Source organism: Coccinella septempunctata, chromosome 6, assembly GCF_907165205.1.
Source record: "Coccinella septempunctata chromosome 6, icCocSept1.1, whole genome shotgun sequence".
Classification (NCBI taxonomy): Eukaryota; Metazoa; Arthropoda; class Insecta; order Coleoptera; family Coccinellidae; genus Coccinella; species Coccinella septempunctata.
In genome coordinates, this window is record NC_058194.1 from 15,156,853 (window position 1) to 15,179,606 (window position 22,754).

Genomic DNA, 22,754 nt, shown 5'->3' on the forward strand with positions numbered 1-22,754 from the left:
GCAACAATATTCAGCAGCCGAAAAAACCAAAGCTAGGGCTGCCGTTCGAAGAGTGGCTGCATCAGCACCCCATGAAGTACCATTATATCAGAATGGTACATAAAATAATTTAATTATTATTATATATTTATTTCATTATATTTCGAAAAAAACTTCTTTTGTTGCTTGTTGCAGAATCTTGGCGTGATCCTACTTCCTTCTTTCTTATCTATGTACCTAAACTTTCTATTCTCCTGAAAATACTGAATCTGCAAATCTGGAGAATGTTATTGACCAGGCTAAGTACACAATTGGGGGTTATTGTGCTATGTAGAGCAGCGCAGCATAGCACCACCTTCCATGCAGCTATTATTGCCATAGACAACATGCCTGTTGGCGTTTAAATTGTCGCATTTTCTTGTTTACAATATATTGAGTTTTTTCGTTTTTTGAGTTGAGTTTTTTACATAGTGTTTTTGAGGACAATAAAAGTTCATGAAGTCAATGAATTCCTTTCTGAATTACAATTGATATTTTCTGAAATAAAATTGACGGTTTCTGAAATACAATTGTCGGTTTCTGAAATAAATGTGACTAAACTGAATTTCAAATGACCATTTCTGAAATTGAATTGACTAATCTGAATTACGTATATGATGTTTTCTGAAATAAACTTGACTAATCTGAAATACAATTGATGTTTTCTGATTTTCATTTGATTATTTCTGAATTCAACTGGAAATGGTGTAATGAATGAATAATCATAAGTGTCTTATTTTCGTCTATACAAACGAACTCATTGAATCATTACCATATCAATCAAATTTTTAATGGTGTTTCTTCAGTACCATTCATTTAATTTTTTTCTACTTCCTTTTTGATTTTTCATCGGGGGATTTTAATGATTTCCAGGTTGAATTCAGAAATGGTCAGGTTATATTCAAAAAATATCACTTGTATTTCTGATGAGTCAAGATTATTGCAGAAAACATCAATGGAAATATAATTCGGTTCAGTCAATCTAATTTCAGAAATGGTTATGTGGAATTCGGTTCACCCTTATCTAAAATGGAGAAGACAATTCGAAGAATTTACGTTCCACTAATGCGTGCTTGTCATGAATCAGTGGAATTCCCAGAGATGCTGAAACATATATCTATACATAAACTGTTCACCGGTTTCAGGACTATTGTCCCTCATCAGTCCAGTGCAGTGTAATACATCTTAATCGAAAGATGATGCCTTTAAGCCAGAAAGGGGGATCGCCATGACAGTTATTTTTCAATCCTCAAATCAAAATTCTAGAAAAAGACAACTAGCAAGTAGCAGGTCCGATATTCAGTTTCTCTCTGTCGCATTTTTTGACTGTATTTCATGCACAGATACAAAGGGCACACACAGTCCATGTCTCTATGTCTATGCTTGATACAAAAATTAAAGAGTTACCTAACCTAACCTAATCTAACCTAACTATATAATTTTTGGTTTTGATCGTTTGTGGCTCCCCATTTTGTGCGTAATAACCGTGCATGGCCATCTTAATTATGAGTTAATGTACCAAATATTCTTTACCTAAGTAAAAATAAAAAAATACAAATGATTCTCAGCATTTTATTTGTTGCTTCTTCGCAATTGCCAAAGGAAGTGCTTACACGAGATAAATATATATGGATACGGAAATCATAAGTCACCCAGAAAAATCGTTGAACAAATTGATTCACTGTTCCATCTCGTTGGAAGGGTAATAATCATAATCATAATCATCATCATCATTATCACCATAGAAATCTGATATGAATCCTCTTGCATCTTTGGTCCAATCTTCTTTCTCCACATAACTACCTCTTTCAAACCTAAATAAGAGAGTAACTGCCATTAATATTTGAAAGGAAAAAATTAATCTACAACATTTTCAGTTGTAATTCAGAAACCATCAATGGAAATTCAGATTTGTCAAGTTCACTTCAGAAACATTCAATTGTTTTTCAAATAAGTCAATGTTATTTCACGATTGAAATTCAGTTTAGCCACAGTAGTTTCAGAAAATATCTACTGTAAGTCAGATTAGTCAATTTTTTTTTCAAAAACCATCGTTTGTAAATCAAATTAATCATAAATATGTACAGGGGTCGGCATAAGTCAGGCAACGCTCTCGAAATTTCGACATCCGCCATTTCATGCAGGATGGAGCTCCGCCGCACTACGCGTTATGTGTGCGGGAGTACACTTACAGTAACCCTTTTTCGAATACCTTTTGTATTATTTTTTAATAAATATATTTTGACGCTGCATTTATTTATCTTAATGCAAATTTGCCTGATGCAAATTGGTTGCCTGACTTATGCTGACCCCTGTATTTCAGAAACCGTCATTCATAATTAGGGAGGTACGAAGAAACACGAATATTATTCAGAGTTACATCATGGATCTCTTACATTTTACGCATTTCCATGATATCAGAGTACCACTACATAAATAATTCTTATTTTAGTTATTATCTACAGCTCATTCTAAATACAGTGTGATATTTGTGTACAAGATTTATTTGATGGCTCAGTACAGATTGATTATAAATGCCTCTCCCCTCCGTTTCTCTTGCCTCTCTCTAAAAAAAAAGTTTACAGAAAACCCTGATGGTGAAAAATGAACTTCTGAAAGAAATACTCTTTACATACGGCGTTAGCCTTCTATAAACCATAAAGCGGCGTAGCATGGCACTGCTACTGGTGCCATGAAGCTGCTTCTGCTATGGACCATATGCCTGACGGTGTTATAATTATTTTATTTTTTCCTCTATATGCCTACATATATTTGAGTGTTTTTTAAGATAATTAAAGTTTATTTATTTAATCGATTTCTTTCTGAATTACAATTGATATTTTATTCTGAAATGAATCTTACCGATTTTGGAAACACAATTGATGGTTTCTGAAAGAAAAGTGACTGAAATGCATTTCAAATGACCGTTTCCGAATTTAAATTGACTAATCTGAATTACAGCTGATGTTTTTTGAAATGAACTCGACTAATCTGAAATACAAGTGATTTTTTCTGGATATGAATTGATAATTCCTGATTTACAAATGCAATTGTTGTAGAACTTACGCGTCTATGAGGAGTTTCTGCTTTACTGCATCCGTTAATTCATCTTTAGAAGCCGAGGGTCTAAAAGGAACAGCTCCTGGACATTTGTAAGGGGGTCGGGACGGTCCAGATGGTGTCTTTGGAGTTCTTGGTCCTGCAGATTCTCCCCCAAAACCTCCTTTTTTCATTCTGTGAATGTCACACGCATCCAGCCAATTCTTTTCCTACAATTAAATATTAGTTGTCAAACGCACAATAATAAAATATATTGTATTGATGCAACATAGCCGATTTGTTGGTCATAAAATAAATCCATTCACGGTACAGGTAAGTAAGTAGTAAGTAAGGTTAAGATAGATAGATAGATAGATAGATGCTTTATTGTTTCAAATACATTTAGAAAAAATGTTTACACTCGTCACAAAATCATTAACAATGGTAAAAAAATATCACAATGTATAAAAAACATACTAAGCTAACTAGAGGGCCAAACTCCCGCGAAATCGAAACTTAAATACTCATCCATGTTATAAAAGGCACACTTCAATAACAGCGCCTTTACGGTATTTTTGAAAACCTTTGGATTGAAGGCCCTCAGGTGGGTGGAAGGGACAGAACTGTGATGTGAGAACTTTTGCTTTCATTTTCGCGCAGGAACTTTTATTTATACTTATTTATATTATTTCTAAAAAAATCTTTGTTTCATTAATGAAATCCAAAAATTTCATTAAAACCCGTATATGACAATTCTTTGTTATATCTTAATGGGTTTTGACTACGAATTCATAATGATATTTCACAATGAATGCACTTGTATGTATCTCATATATTCTTCATATATTACAAAAGTGAATAAAACAGCCATACCCGTCAGACGTCATTTCGCAGAAATATTGAGCAAAATCTGGAAAAATAGCAAATATTTCCGCTTTTTAGTCATGACCAAATGTTTGGATCTTTTGCAAGCACGGATTTATACTATTTGACTAGTTATTTGCATTCAAACATAGTAATAAAAAAAGTATTTTTTAATATGTTTTTTCGTATGATGCGCCGTTTTTGAGTACTTAATTTGATATTGAAAAAATATGTAAGAAATTCTAAAAATTGGATACTTTGGCTCAATGCAACTATGAAAAATCCACAGATGTGTAGTGTCATATCTTCGACTTTATCATAAATTTATCGATTTAGCTTGTTGTTTTGAAGGGAGTTTTGCTTTTCAAGGGATGGTCTATGCCATATGGCATAGACCAGTAGGAAAACATTAAATTGCTACATCTATTTATCCAGGCCGAATCGGAAAATCTGGTAAAAGTTGAACTGTTAAAAATATGTACCTATTAGTCAAAGACTCACCCTGTATAATTATGATGAAAATGAGATAACACCTCAACAGTGAGGCATGAAAGTAAAGAAGATAAATAATTATTAGTTTATCATTATTTCAGTCCATACAAACGAATTAATTTACTCATTATCGATTTATTATGTCAAGAACATTAAACATTTATTTAATTGGCCGACACTAGGTGAAAATCCCTAATAATAAAACTTTTTTTTTCAAAGGATAAAACTAGGATGGTCGAAAAATCTTATATACAGTATTTACAATAAAATTATTTTTTTTATGTTATAAAAACATCAGTGATAGTTCCTACATATACATGTTTACCTATCTTTTTGGGACAATAGTACCAAAACCTTATAATAATTAAGAGTATACTAGTTATTCAATCAACTAGGTTATTAATTGCTCAATTAATAAACAAGTTGATTACAAGATTTTTCCGTCGACCACATTTTGAATTGAATGTAAATTCTTGATTGCAGAAATTTTTTATCGATACCTAGTCAAATTTGACATCTTATAAATTTTCTATGTTCATATCGGAATGTTGATATTTATGCGGCCGATCGAACAATTCGGGAAGTCCATAGAGGGCCTATTCGAGTTGTGACATTTTGAGTAAATCACATTGATATCGTTCCCTATAATATCTGTTAAAGAATGTGTGGAGCTGGTGAACGCTGGAGTTGTAGTACATAGATATATTGATTACTCTCTAACCATCATAATTTTTCTGCAACCTCCACAATTCATCTCTTCTCAATTCACCCGCTAGGTACCTACTACGAAAATCAATGCGACATACAAATAAAATAATTATTTGGGAAGCTGTTGAATACTTCTATGTTCGATTACCCATGACAATAATGCATTAATAGGAAATTAACCAATAAAAGGGTTCATTAACAGCTAATTTAGTGAACGTTAAACAGTGCTATTATTAAAAAGTCGGCGGAAAACATATTTTATATTGTGATAGAATACTGTGATTTTGATTCATTTTGCAGAGAAATAAAAGTAAAACACCCTGCTCTTGATTTTACAATTTCTTTAGAATTGTGTTTTCATTATTTAAATATACACTTTCAACTAATGACACAACTCGGATACTGCTCATATTTTTTGAAAAAGATTGGCAAATGTTCGTAAAGGAGAAAAAGCTCTTCATTTCGATTCTTATTTGTGGATCGAGTTATTCGATTGTTATCCGACTGACGGGATCGCTCACATAACATGATTTTTCATAAAATTTGGAAGCTAATTTATCTATGTGTTGGTTTTAAGTGACACCAGGCAGGTGCAGCTAAGATGTCTAAAACTCTGGTGTATTCACTGATTCGATTTTGTTTTTAATTTCGTGGGGATATCGGATCAGTTTCGTTTTTCCCACTGTAGGTAGCGCTGTTTAGAATTTGACAGAGCATTGTCAATTGATATTTGAAAATAATTTGAATACTTTCCTACGACTTACGAATATGTTGTATTTATAAGCGATTATTGGTGTGTGAAAATGTATCAGTTTCGAGAAAGGGGTGTAGAACATTCATTTATTCAACATGTCGTTCAGTAAGTTCAGTTTTCTGTATGGACAATCAAGAACTACAGCTAATAATTCGGTGTTGTTGGAATTTGAGGCAGAAAAAATCAGATGAACGAACATTCAGGAAGGATATAGCTGAGTTTTATGGCAACTTCATCAATAATTCAAAGAAACTGTATTGGAAATACGTAATGTGAATTGTGAGCATGTATTGAGAATCAGAAATTGATAAATCTATTCGAGTTTGTTCTTCAAATATTCTTCCTGAATAGATATAGTGAAAATTACCTTTCTATCAACTGAATATATTGGATATTTGACCAATCAATTGTGTTTTATTAAAATCATATTGAATTACCCCCCTCACGAATTCAAGTTGCCAAACGGAAATTATCTTGAAGAACAGTAAATACTCCTTTGAACCCTTATTCTGTAGTGTTGAAATGTTGACAAATTTGTTTTCACAACGAAAATCACAAATATTCCTTAACAGCTGACAAAATGGGCCGGTTCATATTTTGCACTCGTTGATCGATATTCGATATCAATGCAAAACAAAATAAAACGAGAGAGTATCTTGGACTTCCTTTGATAGAACAAGGATAAAACGAAGCAAATGACATGGTGGCGCCGCCACGAAACTGATCCCATATCCCCGATTTTCTGAAATGTTGATGCTTGCAAAAAGTGACAAGTGCACACACCAGTGTTTTAGACATCTTAGGTGCAGCTTATGCTATAATTGGTCGAATTAATGAAGTATAAATGTTTTTTTTAATTTTTGGTTCCTACTTACTGTTTTTATATAAAAAAGAATGTAGATAATTTTTAGCCGCTTAGGCTTTTCCTAGTGAGTTTTCGATGTGTTTATGAACATTTAGTCGGGTATCAAGTTAAATTCCTAGATATTTCACGGATTCTTTTTGTGTAATTATCGGGCCGTTAATTTTGGGAGGATTGATTATGTTTTTATCGTTAAATTTTCTGCTGAACACGACCATTTCAGTTTTTTTCTCATTCACGCGAATCTTCCATTTGTCGTAATAATGCATCAATGAATTTAGCCAGTATTGTTGAAGCCTTGGGGCTTCTGTTGCGCTAAACGAGTGAGCGTAAATAGCAGTGTCGTCCGCGAAGAGGGCAGTTTTCGTATTTGGGAAATCGGGAAGGTAATGACTGTATAGGTTGAAGAGTTCGGGTCCAAGGACGGAGCCCTGAGGTAAGCCTGCTCTAATTGTTTTAGTTTCTGAAATTGCGTCGTTCAATTTCATCAACTAAAACTGGATAAGCTTTATGATGAAAGGTGGTAGTTTAAGCTGTATCATTTTGTATAATAGTCCTTGAACCCAAATTCCATTATATTCCAATAATACCATGACCGTATTTTGTTTTTATTGAACGCATTGATAGTATCCGTAATTATTTCTGTGAGTTTACTCAGTATCGACAACAAACTGATGGGCCTGTAGCTAGAGAATGTAGCATTCGACCTCGTCAGAGCAACAAACACATCTCCGTTTCCGATGGAATATCTCTTGGAATTGATGGAGTCCATCAATATATAGGGCTGTGTCGATCACGATCGATCGAATCGTTTGGATTCGATCGTAACCCGTGCGGGAGTGATCGAGTCACCGATCTCGAAAAGACCCAATCATTCGGTCATATTCGAGTTCGACCCGCCTGCGCCTTCTGGACACGAGCATTACTACAGAATTCGACTGACTGAAGTGACTATTTTCTCAATAGATTGTTTATTTGACAAAAGATGGCAACTTTCAGTTTCCCCCTATAGATGGATTGGTTGTTTTGGCATTGGTTGTAGGGTGTATCGCGTATCGCTGGTTGTCTATTCAAGAATAGGTATTGTAGCCTGATCGAGTCGAGATCGAAAGCTCGAATGAGAGGCGACGCGATGGAAAAGATCGAAATGATCGAATGATTGAATTGTATCTTGAAGAACCCATAAGGATCGATTGGGAATTATGGAGTTGGAAGCGATAGATTAATTGAACAAGTACATATAAAAGCTGGTAAATTTATCATTAAGCGGAATTGCAGAGAAACTTTTCGGAAGAAATGAAATTCTACTAATTTAATGATAACAAAAACCTCTTGATTTAGGACGACGCAATTTTTGGCCACATTCAGGCTGAAAATGCTGGACCATTTAATTACGATCTTCTATCACAAAAATACATCTTTAATTAGAAGAATTCATTTCCTGAGTCGTTCTTTAAACTCGAAACTCAATAAAATTTTAACAGGCTCGAAAGTCGTTGAATGAGTCAATGCGATATAACAAAATCGGGTTTTATGATCGAATGATCGAAATGATCAAATTAGGTGTATGATAATTGATAAACTATCAATTGTAAATACATTTCATATATAAAAAACCCGTTAAAATCGTTTCTGACCACAATCTAGAACCCACTCTTTTCATTTCTGAGCCCGATCACATTTGAACAGGCTTGATACTCGATAAATGAGTTAATTTAGCATATTCGGGTTCTGTGATCGAAGTGATCGAAATGATCGAATCTTTTGACCCGATCCCTGAGCCGGTGGGTCGCGATCGACCCGGGTTACGAAAATACCCTGATCGACACAGCCCTATGATGGACCCTAATTAAATACCTACTTCTAGTAGCTTCCGAGTATAATCGAATAGTACTCGAGCACCATCTAGTATGAAATGTGATCCGGTTCAATCCCCCTCAGATCGAAACCCAGACGAAGACAAGGCATGTCCCATATTTCTTCTAATTCAGTATATTAAGCTGGCGTGCTCATTGCAGGCAACATGCGAGTAAGAATTGAGTACGAGTATTTAATAAGGGTCCATCTATGCATTTTCCATCGGAGAAGGAGCTGTGTTGCTCTGACGAGGTCAAATGAGACCACCAACTTCTTCGGTGGAACGTTCTTCATTAACGGCCGTTTTCAATAATCCTATCTATCCATTGTTTCAGTTACTGAAGATAGAGAATGCGGGTGATTTCGTTTCTATGATCTATCTGTAGATGTATTTCAGAATGGTTACCAATGGTTACTAATCGTCAGTAATTGAAACGATGCGCAGAGGAGTAAAGTTATTATATAGCCGGCCAAAAATCAATTTCAAAAATGCATCAGAAATGGGAAAATTGCATCGAATGGTCCATTAGAATAGTGGGTGATTCGAATCAATGGCGTTAATCATTTCCCTGATCATCAGTTACCGAAAAAATTTGTTTGAACTTGTCGGTTGCATTACATTAGTTTTTTAACGAATCAAAAATAACTCCTTCAATGCATAGTTCAGTGCTTCCTGTGTTACCTTTCAAACTTTTATAAGACCATCTCATTATGGATTATAAGAGACCAGGTATGCATCTATGTAATAGCGTTATGTTATTCATTAAAATGGAGGATGCAGCAATAAGAAAAATTAATATATGGTTCTCTTTATTTTATGCTTCTTGTTATTGTGAATTTCAACATTCGATGAGACATTTGTTATACTTCCTGATGAGTCCCGATAACTATTTTAACATGATTGGTTGTTCAAATTATGAAGTAGATAAATTTTCAATCAATAGCCGCCAATAACCGCCACTTTGGAAAATATTGATTTTTTTTCTTCAGCTAATCTAAATGAGGAATCAAGGAATTTCAAAATGAGGTCGGGAAATCGATTCTATATATGGAGCAATTTTCATTAGTTAAACACAAAATGTCATTTTAGGACCATCTGGAGTGACCACGATTATGAAACGAAACCTCTTCAACCAGCCTAGCCAGAAGTTGACCAGTTTCGACAAGAATTTGGAATTTTTGGAAAATTATCTAGTAAATCGAGATAATTATTCCGAAGAGCAGCAGAAAAATATTAAACATTATGTAAAACATTTCAGTCTTTTCGAATAAATTTTGCTCGAAAATTTCAAAGAGAATCTTGTAACATAGATATCTTACTTTCAATCCGCTTCTATCTGGCATGAGGCCAATACCGACGAAAAAGAGCAAGCCATTTTTGGTAAGATCATCCAATCAAACAACTCCTCAGAGTCTTCTCTATTCGGACAGTTATAGAAGTTGTGAATAAACAGAAATAAGTCAATTTCACATCAGGTGATTGATTGAGTTTGCAATTCTCTTATTGTAAATCGTAAATAAATTATTATTAAGGTGAATTATCGTATCTATTATCTCACCCATTGTTTATTATTCGCAAGATTGATACCAGAGGTCCTAGATTTTTTAGGATATTTTTTCGTAATCAACAGTCTTGAACCCACAGAAAATGGTTTTTAAATATTTTTGGCCGACTAGACTTGTCATTTACCCCTCTGTGCGATGGATAGATAGGATTATTGAAAACGGCCGTTAGTTGTACCGACAATGGCAAATTGGCTAGTTCCATTCAGATAGTAATACTTGTTGATATTCATATTGGCAGTGGGTAATATCATTTACGTTATCACGTAAACAACAAAAAACATGACTTAGGATCGGGATAAACGTACCTAAACAAAAACATGTCGATGTTGGTCACAGAAAATTCCAGTAACAAACTACAGAAATAATTAATGCAAGCAAAGGATTTATAATATATTTCATAAATTTATCTGAAAGCAGCACTTTCAATTTCTATTAATGATATTATTCAAAAACTAATTTCGTTTTGAGAGACTAGCATGGCCAGGAGATCCACCTTGTAGGTAGATTCACCTTTAATGGCAGATTCGCCTTTCATCGTAGCTCGGGCCTACGGCCCTCGCGATACGCCTTTTGTTCGTATCTCGGGCCTACGGCCCTCGCAATTCGCCTTTTGTCCATAGCTCGATTCCCCTTTTATAAATATCTAGGCCAAAAACGTTTTTTCAAGAGTCCGATCGATTTAAGGCACCTCGTTCTGTGATCGCTGCCAAGGTAATTCCGTCAAAACTGACGTTAACCTTTATATCACACTCTGACATCGATTGTCAAAGAGTTCCCTATGAGGGAACTCTAACGATTTGTCAAAATCAGCTGACCGTTCGCTGTCGTGGGGCACACAAGCTTTTCCCTCCATTGATTCACATGCTGTTTTGGTCGAGTATTGTGTTTTGTGCATGTTTTTGAAAAAATGTTCTTCCCTACGTTAGGTTAGAGTGATTAGACTATAACATTCTAAGAAATGAATCTTTTCACTGATAATAAAAAGCTTTGTGTGCCCCACGGTAATGAAGGGTCAGCTGATTTTGACAAATCATTAGAGTACTCTATATATCTATTATTTTCTATATCGATAATCGGACTTCGAAAATTGAAGTCAGCCCGTGGCCGGAATCGACTTCAGCGCATGTGCAGAAATATTAAGAATAAAAATACCTGATTAGCTCTGTCTCTTTCTGATACATCGATTTATGAACTGACAGGAATGAAATGATTTTACTTCACAACCATTCGAATATTTTCGACCTTAACCTTACAATATATTGATAATAATTTGAATCAGGTTCAAACTCAGGTTTGCATTACGTAGTAATTTGTATTTCATCGTTGATTTCTAATAATTAGAAGTCAAAATTCATGAAACTTCATCATTTTGCTCGGATTCATAACAATAGTGAAATATTATGTGTTTTCCACAGAAATGCGGAGTGCGGAGATTAACAAAAGTTATGTTGAATCAACAAAATTGTAGGAATGTGAATACATTTTTCTAGGTTGTTCATTGTTGTATATTATCTGCATTGTATCTAGATAAGTCTGTTATTGTCTTGAAATTCAGTTAGGAGTTGAGCTAATAATTCTAGTTCAATTTATGATTTTTCGGCACTGAAATAGTGAAACATCTAAATCGACATCTTATATCTATAAAGCTCAACTGTAGTTACTAATATCTACCAGTTTCTCATCTTCTAAATATTCTTATTGCCAAATTGATTATTGTATTGATTCTATTGAAGCATGGCTCTTTTAATGAGCACTCTGTACTTTTATATATAATATAACTACATATTACATTAAATGTTGATCCAAAAATATTTTTTATTGAGTATGTATTGAGTAGATTTACAAGAGGGGAAATTCAGGAGGTGAGATAAGTATGATGTTTACACGTACACGCAATAATTGAAACTGGTATGAAACAGTAATATAAAACGCACTTGTTAGTATGTCACTCTTGAGTTTACTGAGTATGGACAATACCATTCCTTTTCGGCACTTAATTATTATTTCACAAATCATAATAATATTGGTTGAATAGTTTTTATGCACTTATTTGGTTTGATCTCTTTTCGTTGATTCATCTGAAAGTTGAAAAAAACGGATACATACTCGATGAATGTAATATTCATTAACTTTCTTCTCACATAAAATTCTTCTCAAAATTTGTACAACAATTTGAAATAAATCATCATTCGAATTCATTCAATCATTCAACGTCAAATATGAAAACAACCTAACCAATATTTTTATTGTCATTTTCGAACTTCTAAATCGCGCATGCGTACAAGTGGATTCCTCCCAACGATTTGGCTTCATTTTTTGTCGAAGTCTAGAACGCGTGTTATCAATATTGGTATAATAGATATATATGGTGCACTCACGTAATTTTCTCTGATAATCAATAGAAAATAATTTAATTTTGTGGAATGTCACTCGATTTTTAATAGACGTCAAAAATTTTCAAATTTCTTACGCTTTTTTCGGGCTCCGGGAAAAAGAACAGGCCTATTTTAATTTCGGGTCCTTCGAGCTTAGTTCTACACCCGTCCTGGCTCTCGAGCTACCGCGGATCTCTCAAGCTAATCAAATCAGTTTGGTACCTTTTCGCGAAAATCGTGAATTTCGCGATTTTCTCACGCAATTTTCGGACACTTCTAGACGGGGTAAAAATACGATCTAGGCATTTTCGGAAAGCTTGATTCTTCCTCTAGATATTTACACCCAGCATGTCCACGCGTCGCGCCTTCGGCGCTCGCCATTTCAAATTTCCCATACCCTCCCCCGACACTTCAACATGGCAAAAAATTTGATACGATTCAGTGATCATTTTTATCAACGTTATTATATTGAAAATATGTAAAAGTTTGGTGTTTATTTTCTTCCAAATAATACTATCTACAAATTTTGTGAACTCATGCTGGTAGTTGTGAAAGCATAGTAATTGTCTATCTCAATTCCTCCGCAATATGAAATATTCAGAATGACACTGATTCAAAATCGAATAATATATGCTCACCTCATTATCCTGTGAGTGCGATATAGGTAAATACCGTAAAAATAGAACGAGGTTAATGATGAGGATTATATCAATTTGCATGTTTCTACTGAACACTAACATTTAAACTTGCCTAAAATTTGGTATGAGCACTTTTATATAAAGTACAATTGTTTTTTCTATCTATCAAGGAAGTAACTATTCTACGTAATTCATTTAGCACTTGAATTTACCGACGTTTCGTCTGGAGTAGAACAGAACTGACTTAATTAATGACCATATACTGTAGTCGTCCTTCTTAAATCCTTTCATTCAGCTAAATGTTTTGAATCATTACTAAATATCTGAAAAGATCATTGAAGGACAATGAAATCGCTCTCGATATTTGATTGAGAAAAAATTTAGGAATGCACTGACGTAATCCAGGATTTTTTTCGTGCTTATTCAAATACATAACAAGAGTGGTCACCAACGATGTTATTGAACTCGCCCATTGTTTCTGGGTTGCTGGAGAAAAAAAGTAATTTCCCAAAATTTTCTGAAATGAAATCCGATCAAAAAAAATTAGTACTTGGATCTGAAATTACCTTTTAAAGGCTTGTGCGAAACTTGAGAGTCAGCTGGAAAATATTTTCTGCAGAATTTTTTTTTTAGTAATACTGCCCACATGAAATTTTGCACCAGCCTTTCTACTAGGTTCCAATTCAATTAAACTATCTCTTTCGATATTGATGATGCCTATATGTTCGACATCATCTGCTAGATTTTACCTATTTTGGTACTTAAGCAATTGTTCCTTGTACCTTGTACCGTATACCTGAAAAATTCTTAGTCTACTATAGAACCAAACAAAATGTCCATGTCAAAATATTTAAATACTCAACATATTCTCCTCTTAATTGGATACATATATTTCAGCGAACCTGCAACGTCTCGAGACCTTTAAAAAAATTTTTCTTCTTGCTCTGCAAACCAGACCTCCACATCTTTTATTACCTCCTCGTTGGAAGAAAATTTACGACCTTTCAAACTTTTTCCAGTTGAAGAGAGATATGATAGTCGAATGGAGCGAAATCTGGTGAATAAGGGGGGTGTTCTAGTAGTTGAAACTCTATATCACGAATTTTTTGCATGGCAACATGAGATTTGTGTGCAGGGGCGTTGTCCTATAAAAACAAAACACCTCTGGATAACTTTCCGCGTCTTTTATCTTAAATTTTTCGCGTAGAGTGGTCAGTAATGTCGAGTAGTAATCTCCGGTTATTGTTCTATCCTTATCCAAAAAATCAATCATGAATACTCCAAGGTAATCCCAAAATACTGAAGCAAGAACTTTTTCAGAAGATTTTTGGACACGAAACTTCTTAGGTCTTGGAGAACCAGAGTGTCGCCTTTCCATCGATTGCTGCTTTGTTTCTGGATCGTAGAAATGTACCCAAGTCTCATCCATAGTAACAATTCGGTTTAAGAGATCTACATCGTTTTCAAATAGAGCACAGATCGAACGCGATGCTTCTACCCTTGCACGCTTTTAGTCAACATTCAAATATATGGGGATCCATTTTGCAGGAATTTTTCTCATTTCCAAATTGACGTGAAATATATAATGAACGCGTTCGAATGAAATATTCAGAGCTTCAGATATCCGTTTTAGCCCAATTCGACGGTCTGATAAAATCATGTCATGAACTGCATCGATATTTTCGGGGAGTGATACAGAAACTGGCCTTTCCGATCGGTCATCATCATCAATGGAAAATTTACCTCTTTTGAAGCTTGCAGTCCAATTTTTCACGGTCGCATACGAAGGACATTGATCACCATGGGTATTAAGCATATCTTCGTAAATCTGCTTACCTCTTAACCCTTTTAAATACAGGTACTTGATGATAGCTCGATACTTCAATTTTTCGATTCTCACAATTGCGGTGGACATCTTTTTTCTTTTAATTTAAGTAAACTCTGGTTTACTTTTTCGACCTCAAACTTCACACTGACACTTCTAATGAGTTATTGTTCGTTGCTATGTTAACGCAATATATTTTTTATGCATGGAACTGGTCTAGGGAAACTAGATATCAATACATCCTCATATCTTTAGAAGGTTCCGCACCTTCTCCTTCGAAATTTAGACTGTTTACGAACGGCAACTGAATAATCGCCTTTATGCCGTATCCCTTAAATAATTATTCGTTCTATTTTTGCAATTTATAGTTATGTATTTATTATGTTATAATAGCTATTCATGTAACAAGAACATTTGTCCAAAAGTTGGGCAAGTCCATAAAGCCTAATTATGTACGAGTTGCATACAAAGCTTTATGTTCGACTGCAATGCAGAAATTTCATTTTCTGAAATGGCTTATCACTGAAAAACATTAAGTGTGCTTTTGATTTTCTTACCTTAGTAACCAGAGACTTGAGTAAACACAGTTGTTTACTTCCTTAATTTTGTGACAAACGTCATAATAATCCAAAAAATGGATAGTGCTGGAGAGGAAAGCGTAGAAAATTTAGCCGTAAACGACAAAGAATCTTTCTTACCCATTAAATCTAAAAGTGCTTATGAAAATATGTATGCGGCCTATGACAAGTGGTGTAAAACGAAGGAAATTGTAAAATTAACAGAAGACAGTATTCTGGCTTATTCAATAGTGAATTGAAAGCTCACAAAATTTCTTAGCTATGGACTACATAGATGAATCGGAAAGTACTAAAATAAGTGTTGCCACCAGAACATTGGGCCAGGAAGTAGTTGATGCTAGCATCAAGAGTATTCACTACCTCAATAATGCTCAGAATAGTTATTCATAATTTTGTTTTAAAGTCGAAGTTCAATTCTTCTTCCTTGAATAAAGTGTTATTTGCATCTAGTATATTTACTTGACAGAATGATAGTGACAGTTGAGTCCAATAAAGTGGTGTCCAATAAAGTAGTCAATTATGGACACTAGATGAATTCATAAATGAAGTATTTATGATGCAGTCAAACATGATAGCTATTTATGTAACATGTACATAAATTAGGCAAGTCCATAAAGCCTAATTATGTACGAGTTGCATACAAAGCTTTATGTTCGACTGCAATGCAGAAATTTTATTTTCTGACATGGCTTATTACTGAAAAACATTGTGTGCTTCTGATTTTCTTACCTTAGTAACCAGCGACCTTAGCAACCTTAGTAAACACAGTTGTTTACTTCCCTAATTTTATGAAAAACGTCATAACAATCCAAAAAGTGGATAGCGCTGGAGAAGAAAGCGTAGAAAATTTAGCCGTAAGCGCCAAAGAATCTCTCTTACCCACTAAATCTAAAAGTGCTTATGAAAATATGTTTGCGGCCTATAACAAGTGGTGTAAAACGAAGAAAATTGTAAAATCGACAGAAGACAGTATTCTCGCTTACTTCAATAGTGAATTGAAAGCTCAGAAAGGTTCTTCGCTATGGACTACATAGATGAATCGGAAAGTACTAAAATAAGTGTTGCCACCAGAATATTTAGCCAGGAAGTAGCTGATGCTTAGCATCAAGAGTATTGCAGATCGAAAACTGTGCTTCCACTTCGAGCTCGACATCCTCAAGCATGCATTTTTACAATAACAAAGAATGTGTTTTTAATATTCACTACCACACTAATTCTCAGAATAGTTATTCATAATTTTGTTTTTAGGCCGAAAGTTCAATTCTTCTTCCTTGAATAAAGTGTTGTTTGCATCTTTTATATTTACTTGACAGAATGATAGTGACAGTTGAGTCCAATAAAGTGGTGTCCTCGGTGGTGTCCAATAAAGTAGTCAATTATGGACACTAAACGAATTCATAAATAAAGTGTTTATGATTCAGTCGAACATAAATATGTTTTATTTTGTTAATGAAAAGGGGACGAAAAAATAATATCACTTTAAACACAAATATTATACAATATTTTTGTATAACTTCCCTAATTTGATAATAAAATACGCAAATTTGGAATGACTTTAAACTTCAAAAGACATTTTAATATTCAAATAATCACAAGATTGTTGTGAATGGCAAATAAAAAATACGTTGTCATTTAAATTGCGTTCTTGTGCAATTTTTGTCACTGGTTCTTGATTATTCAATATGTTTGTCGATAGTGGAATAATTAATAAAAGTGTTGATTTGGTAACAAGGCGCCCTTGTTAACAATGGTGTTGATGTTTGTAAAAATTTCAAGGTAATGGCACATTTGAAACGGGAAAGTGAAGGATATCAAAAAATAAAAAATTCTCACACATGAAAAAGTTGAAAAGTTTATTTAAGAGGCACCAGATGAGATATACTTGATGGTTAAGGTTGCAACTATTTTTCGATTCTTGGAGCGTGTCAGCGTGTAGAATAGAAGAAAATATCAATTGTAATTTAGAAACAGCCTCGAATAATATCCATACTCTTTGAATTACAAATGACAAATGACGATATCTGAAATACATAATATGGTTAATCTGATTCACTATTGATGCTTTCTGAAATTATTAGATATGAATATATATAAATTTCAAATGATCATTCAGTTCTTAAATTGAATGGACTAATCATCCCTAGTTGTCCTTGTACTAAATATTTGAGAATTAGGAAATGAACCCAAAAAGTTGTCATTTTAATTCCACTAGAATGGATTGCAACTTATGTAGGAAACAGCTCTGGATCGACATAGGCTCGATTGTTTTAGGGCCCTGTATTTTATGTAGAATTGGCTCTGCAGTGAATAGCATCTTGATTATGGGTGCGGGGTGACTAGTGTATTAAATATACTATAATTCAAAACATTTTATTTGTTGGTCTTCGCAATTTCCAAATGGAAATCTGGGATTTTTTAATCGTGCATTATATATACAAGTACGGAAATCATAAGCCGACCAGAAGAATCGTTGAAAAAATTGAATTCACTCGCCGGAAGAGTAATAATCATAATCATCATCATCATCACCATAGAAATCTGACATAAATCCTCTTGCATCTTTCGTCCAATCGCCTTTCTCCAGGGAACCACCTCTTTCCAACCTATATAAAGAGAGTAACTACCATTAATCGTTGAAAAGAAGTTAAAAGTTATTGAAGTATGAATGATTAAATAGATGTTCTATGTTCTATGGGTTTTTGGTAAATTCTTTTGATTCATTGAAAATTTCAATCTACAACATTAAGATGTCTAAAATATGAATGTGTATTCACTGATTCGATTTTGTTTTTAATTTCGTGGGGATATGGAATCAGTTTCGTTTTTCCCAATGTAGGTAGCGCTGTTTGGAATTTGACAGAGCATTGTCAATTGATTTTTGAAAATAATTTGAATACTTCCTACGACTCACGAATATGTTTTATTTATAAACGATTATTGGTGTGTGAAAATGTATTAGTTTCGAGAAAGGGATGTAGAACATTCATTTATTCAGCATGTCGTTCAGTTTTCTGTATGGAAAATCAAGAACTACAGCTAAGAATTCGGTGTTGTTGGAATTTGAAGCAGAACCAAGTGAGATGAACGAACATTCGGGACCGATATAGCTAAGTTTTATGGAAACTTCAGCAATGTTTCAAAGAAACTGTATTGGAAATACGTCATGTGAATTGTGAGCATGTTTTGAGAATCAGAAATATTACATAAATCTATTCGAGTCTGTTACTTAAAATATTCTTCCTGAGTAGATATAGTGAAAATTCCCTTTCCGTCAACCGAATATATTGGATATTTGACCAATTAATGTTTTATTAATATCATATATTTAATTATGCCGCTAACGAATTCAATTTGTCAAACAGAAATTATCTTGAAGAAGAACAGTAAATACTCCTTCGAACCCTTATTCGATAGTGTTGAAATATTGACAGATTTGTTTTTACAACGAAAATCAAACTGTAAATCACAAATAATCCTTAACAGCTGACAAAATGGACCAGTTCATATTTTGAACTCGTTGATCGACATTCGATATCAACGCAAAACAAAATAAAACGAGAGAGTATCATTGGACTTCCTTTGGTGGAACAAGGATAGAACGAAGCAAATGACATGGTGGCGCCGCCACGAAACTGATCCCATATCCCCGATTTTCTGAAATGTTGATGCTTGCAAAAAGTGACAAGTGCACACACCAGTGTTTTAGACATCTTATACAACATATTCAGTTGTTATCGATTGAAATTCAGATTTGTCAAGTTCATTTGAGGGACAGTCAATTGTATTCCAGATAAGTCAATGTAATTTTAGAAATGGTCATTTGAAATTCAGTTTAGCCAGATATATTTCAGAAAATATCAATTGTAAATTAGATTAATTGTATGTATTTCAGAAACCGTCATATGTAAATCAGAATGTTCGAAGATTCAAGAAAATCATTCAAAGTTGTATCAGAAAAATTACGCATTTTCATAATATTAGAGTACAACTACATGAAATGATCGATATAATAGACAGTTGTACTCAATCGAGCACATTCGAGTTAAAAGTGTGTTGGTTTTCTACAAGATTTATTTGATAGCTCAGAAAGTACATATTCATTATAAATGCCTCTTTGAGCGTTTTGTGCCAACCTCTAGAAAAAATACAAAATTTGTGTGATCCAAAATGAACTTCGGAAAAAACCTCTTTTCACTTACTTAGGGTGTTGCAGAAAGTCTGGTCGTGATCCCATTGTCTCATATCAAATAGATATCTTATTTTTACACTGAAATATAATTAAATTAATTGAGTTCAAATTGCAGGATCTTCCAGTAGGATTTATGCTCCAATTAAATTCAAAACACTAATTTTTGAAAGGAATAATTGAGGTTTGGAATTTTACTATCCTTAAACTGGCCGTTAGCCTTCTATAAACTATAAAGCAGCGCAGCATAGCAGCTTCTTCCATAAAGCTGGTATTGCTGGACATGGCTGTAGCAGGAGTTCTAATTACCGTATTTTTTCCTCTACAAGCCTACATACAGTTGAGTACTTTTCAAGAAAATAAAAGTTTAGGAATTTAATTTCTTTCTAAATTACAATTGATATTTTATTCTGAAATGAATCTCACCGATTTTTGAACCACAATTGAAGGTTTTTGAAAGAACAGCGACTGAAATGCATTTCAAATGACCATTTCCGAATTTAAATTGACTACTCTGAATTACAACTGATGATTCCTGAAATGAACTTTACTTATTCGAAATACAAGTAATGTTTTCTGAATGTAAGTTGATCGTTTCTGATTAGAAAATGGAAATGGTGTGAATCTTACACGTCCAGGACGAATTTCTGCTTTATTGCATTCAATAAATCATCTTTAGGTGCCAAGGGTCTGAAAGTAACAACACCTTCTGCACCGATAGGTATGACAGGTGGTCGGGAAGGACGAGATGGTGGCTTTGGAGTTGTTGGTTTTGCAGGTTCTACCTCAAAACCTCCTTTTTTCATTCTCTGAATGTCACATGCATCTAGCCAATTCTTTTCCTAGAATCAAATGTTTGTAGTCAAAATTACAATCATAAAATACATTGTATTGATGCAACATAACCAATTTGTTGGTCATGAGGATCAATGAAATTCACGGTAGAGTCATCGAACCATCGCCCAAGTCATCTCATGATCGTGTTGAGTTTTCGATCGAGTCAATATCCATCAATTCCTAGGGACTCCAAACCTATCAGCTTTAGTGCCATATACTTACTTCAGTTAGTTTCAAGCGCCAAAATCGTACTGAGGAACATCTGCTTCGATTTAAGCCCAGCGAATTTAATTCATATTTATATTATTTTAAAAAAAAATCTGAAAGTCTGTTTTGCATTAATAAAAACAAAAAATTTTGTTGGGAGTTCATTTGCATCTCCTCTTAAAACCCGCATAAACAGATCTTAGTTATATGCTAATGAATTTCACTAAAAATTCATAATGATATTATAGAGGATGATCCCAGAAGTCGTCATTTTGATTCCACTTGAATGAAATCCAACTTTAAAATAAAAGCTGTTCACAAGTTCCACGTTAATATTGACCATAATGAATTCAATGAATAATGAACAATATTCATTATCACAAATAATAAATAATGATAAATATCGACAAACTAACGGACGTCAGTTTATCTTGATCCTGTCACGGTTAAAATAAAAAGACATTTGCATGGTCCAGTACGAACTGGTAAACTTAGGAAACTGCTGGGGCTCGACACAGTCGATGCGAATGGCTCGGGCTCGTAGGAGGCTAGGGTTTTCAACATTCTTTGTTTCTCTGAAAAGGAGTTCGGAAATGTGTCATCCGTTTTCTTCTAGCTCTTATAGTTCTGGAGATCCTATCAGTAGACAACTAATTTTTCCCACCCTGTACATACTTGGCCCGATGCTTTCGGCTTCATCGTGAATGGCCACTTTACGATGCAGGAGGAAAATTGTTCTCAAGGACTGATATTATTCTGTCAAGTTTTTTTTCAGAAATCGATTAATAAAAAGTACCCAATGAATAAATAACTCAATGCACACATGGATGGTTCATTGAGGTGGAAAACCTTATCTATTTAACCTGATTATATTATAGCATGAGTATTTTGTTGATACCAATTGTGAATATAAATTGGCTTAGGCGTCAAAATTCGCAAATTCCGTCAGTGGAAAGCGAAGAAAATTTCAGGTACAAACTACAAAAATAATGGAGCCAAGCAAAGGAATATGTATTATTTGATAAATTATCTGAGAAGAGCGCTGTCAATTTCTGTTTATAATATGATTTAAAAATTAATTTCTTTTTGAGAGAAAATATATTTTGATGAAAAAACTTCGGCGACGAATAATTGTGTTTTTGAAACTATTCTTTCCATTTTCTCAGATTGGTGAGGATGAAAGGGAAAAAGATTTTTTCATTTTTTTCCGAATAATACTATCTATTTTGTAACCTCATGCTGGCAGTTGTAAAAGCACTGTGATTGTATATCTTCATTCATCCACAATATAAAATGTTTAGAATGATTGATCCCTGCTTCAAAATCGAATAATATATTCTCACCTCAAGATCCTGTGAGTGCGATATAGGTAAGTACCATATAAATGGAACGAGGTTTATGATGAGAATAAAATCAATTTGCATGTTTCTATCGAGCACTAACATTTAAACCTGCCTGATATTGGTTATGAGCGCTTTTATATAAAGTACAATTGTTTTTTTCTATCTATCAAGGAAGTAACCATTCTACGTAATTCATTAAGCACTTTACAGACGTTTTGTCTGGAGTACAGAACTGACCTTATCAATGGTCTTATACTGTAGTCGTCCTTCCCAAAACCTTTTATTAAGCCAACTATTTTGAGTCATTACTGAATATCTGAATATATCATGACAAAGAAGTCGTTCTTGATATTTTATTTTTGCTTGCTTATTCATAACAAGAGCGGTAAGCAATGCAGGTATGGAGAATAGTTTCTCCAGAAATGGTTTGTTCTTTTGAGAAATAAAACCCACACGAAATTTTGCACAAGAATATCTATTAATATTTGCGTAAATGTATCCATCAGTGTGTTCAAAATTCTCATGGAAAAGATAATTAAAACTCACTACACAGGGTGAGACTTTGACTCGTACAAATATTTTAACAGATTCTTGGGGTGAAAATA

The 22,754-nt window shown here is 33.9% G+C and overlaps 2 protein-coding genes across 2 annotated transcripts; both read right to left on the reverse strand.

Annotated features, from left to right (window-relative positions):
* Positions 1–1,578: 1,578 nt before the first annotated feature.
* On the reverse strand, positions 1,579–13,351 carry LOC123315431. Its single transcript, XM_044901119.1, has 3 exons — positions 13,174–13,351; positions 3,085–3,287; positions 1,579–1,832 (listed from the first exon to the last, which is right to left on the reverse strand). Exons 1-3 carry the CDS (start codon positions 13,273–13,275, stop codon positions 1,697–1,699), a joined length of 441 nt encoding a protein of 146 aa, XP_044757054.1. The 5' UTR covers positions 13,276–13,351; the 3' UTR covers positions 1,579–1,696.
* A 4,579-nt stretch (positions 13,352–17,930) lies between these two features.
* On the reverse strand, positions 17,931–22,287 carry LOC123315641. Its single transcript, XM_044901416.1, has 3 exons — positions 22,150–22,287; positions 20,393–20,604; positions 17,931–18,179 (listed from the first exon to the last, which is right to left on the reverse strand). The coding sequence occupies exons 1-3, from the start codon at positions 22,249–22,251 to the stop codon at positions 18,062–18,064; spliced, it is 432 nt and encodes a 143-aa protein (XP_044757351.1). The 5' UTR covers positions 22,252–22,287; the 3' UTR covers positions 17,931–18,061.
* Between the last annotated feature and the right edge of the window lie 467 nt (positions 22,288–22,754).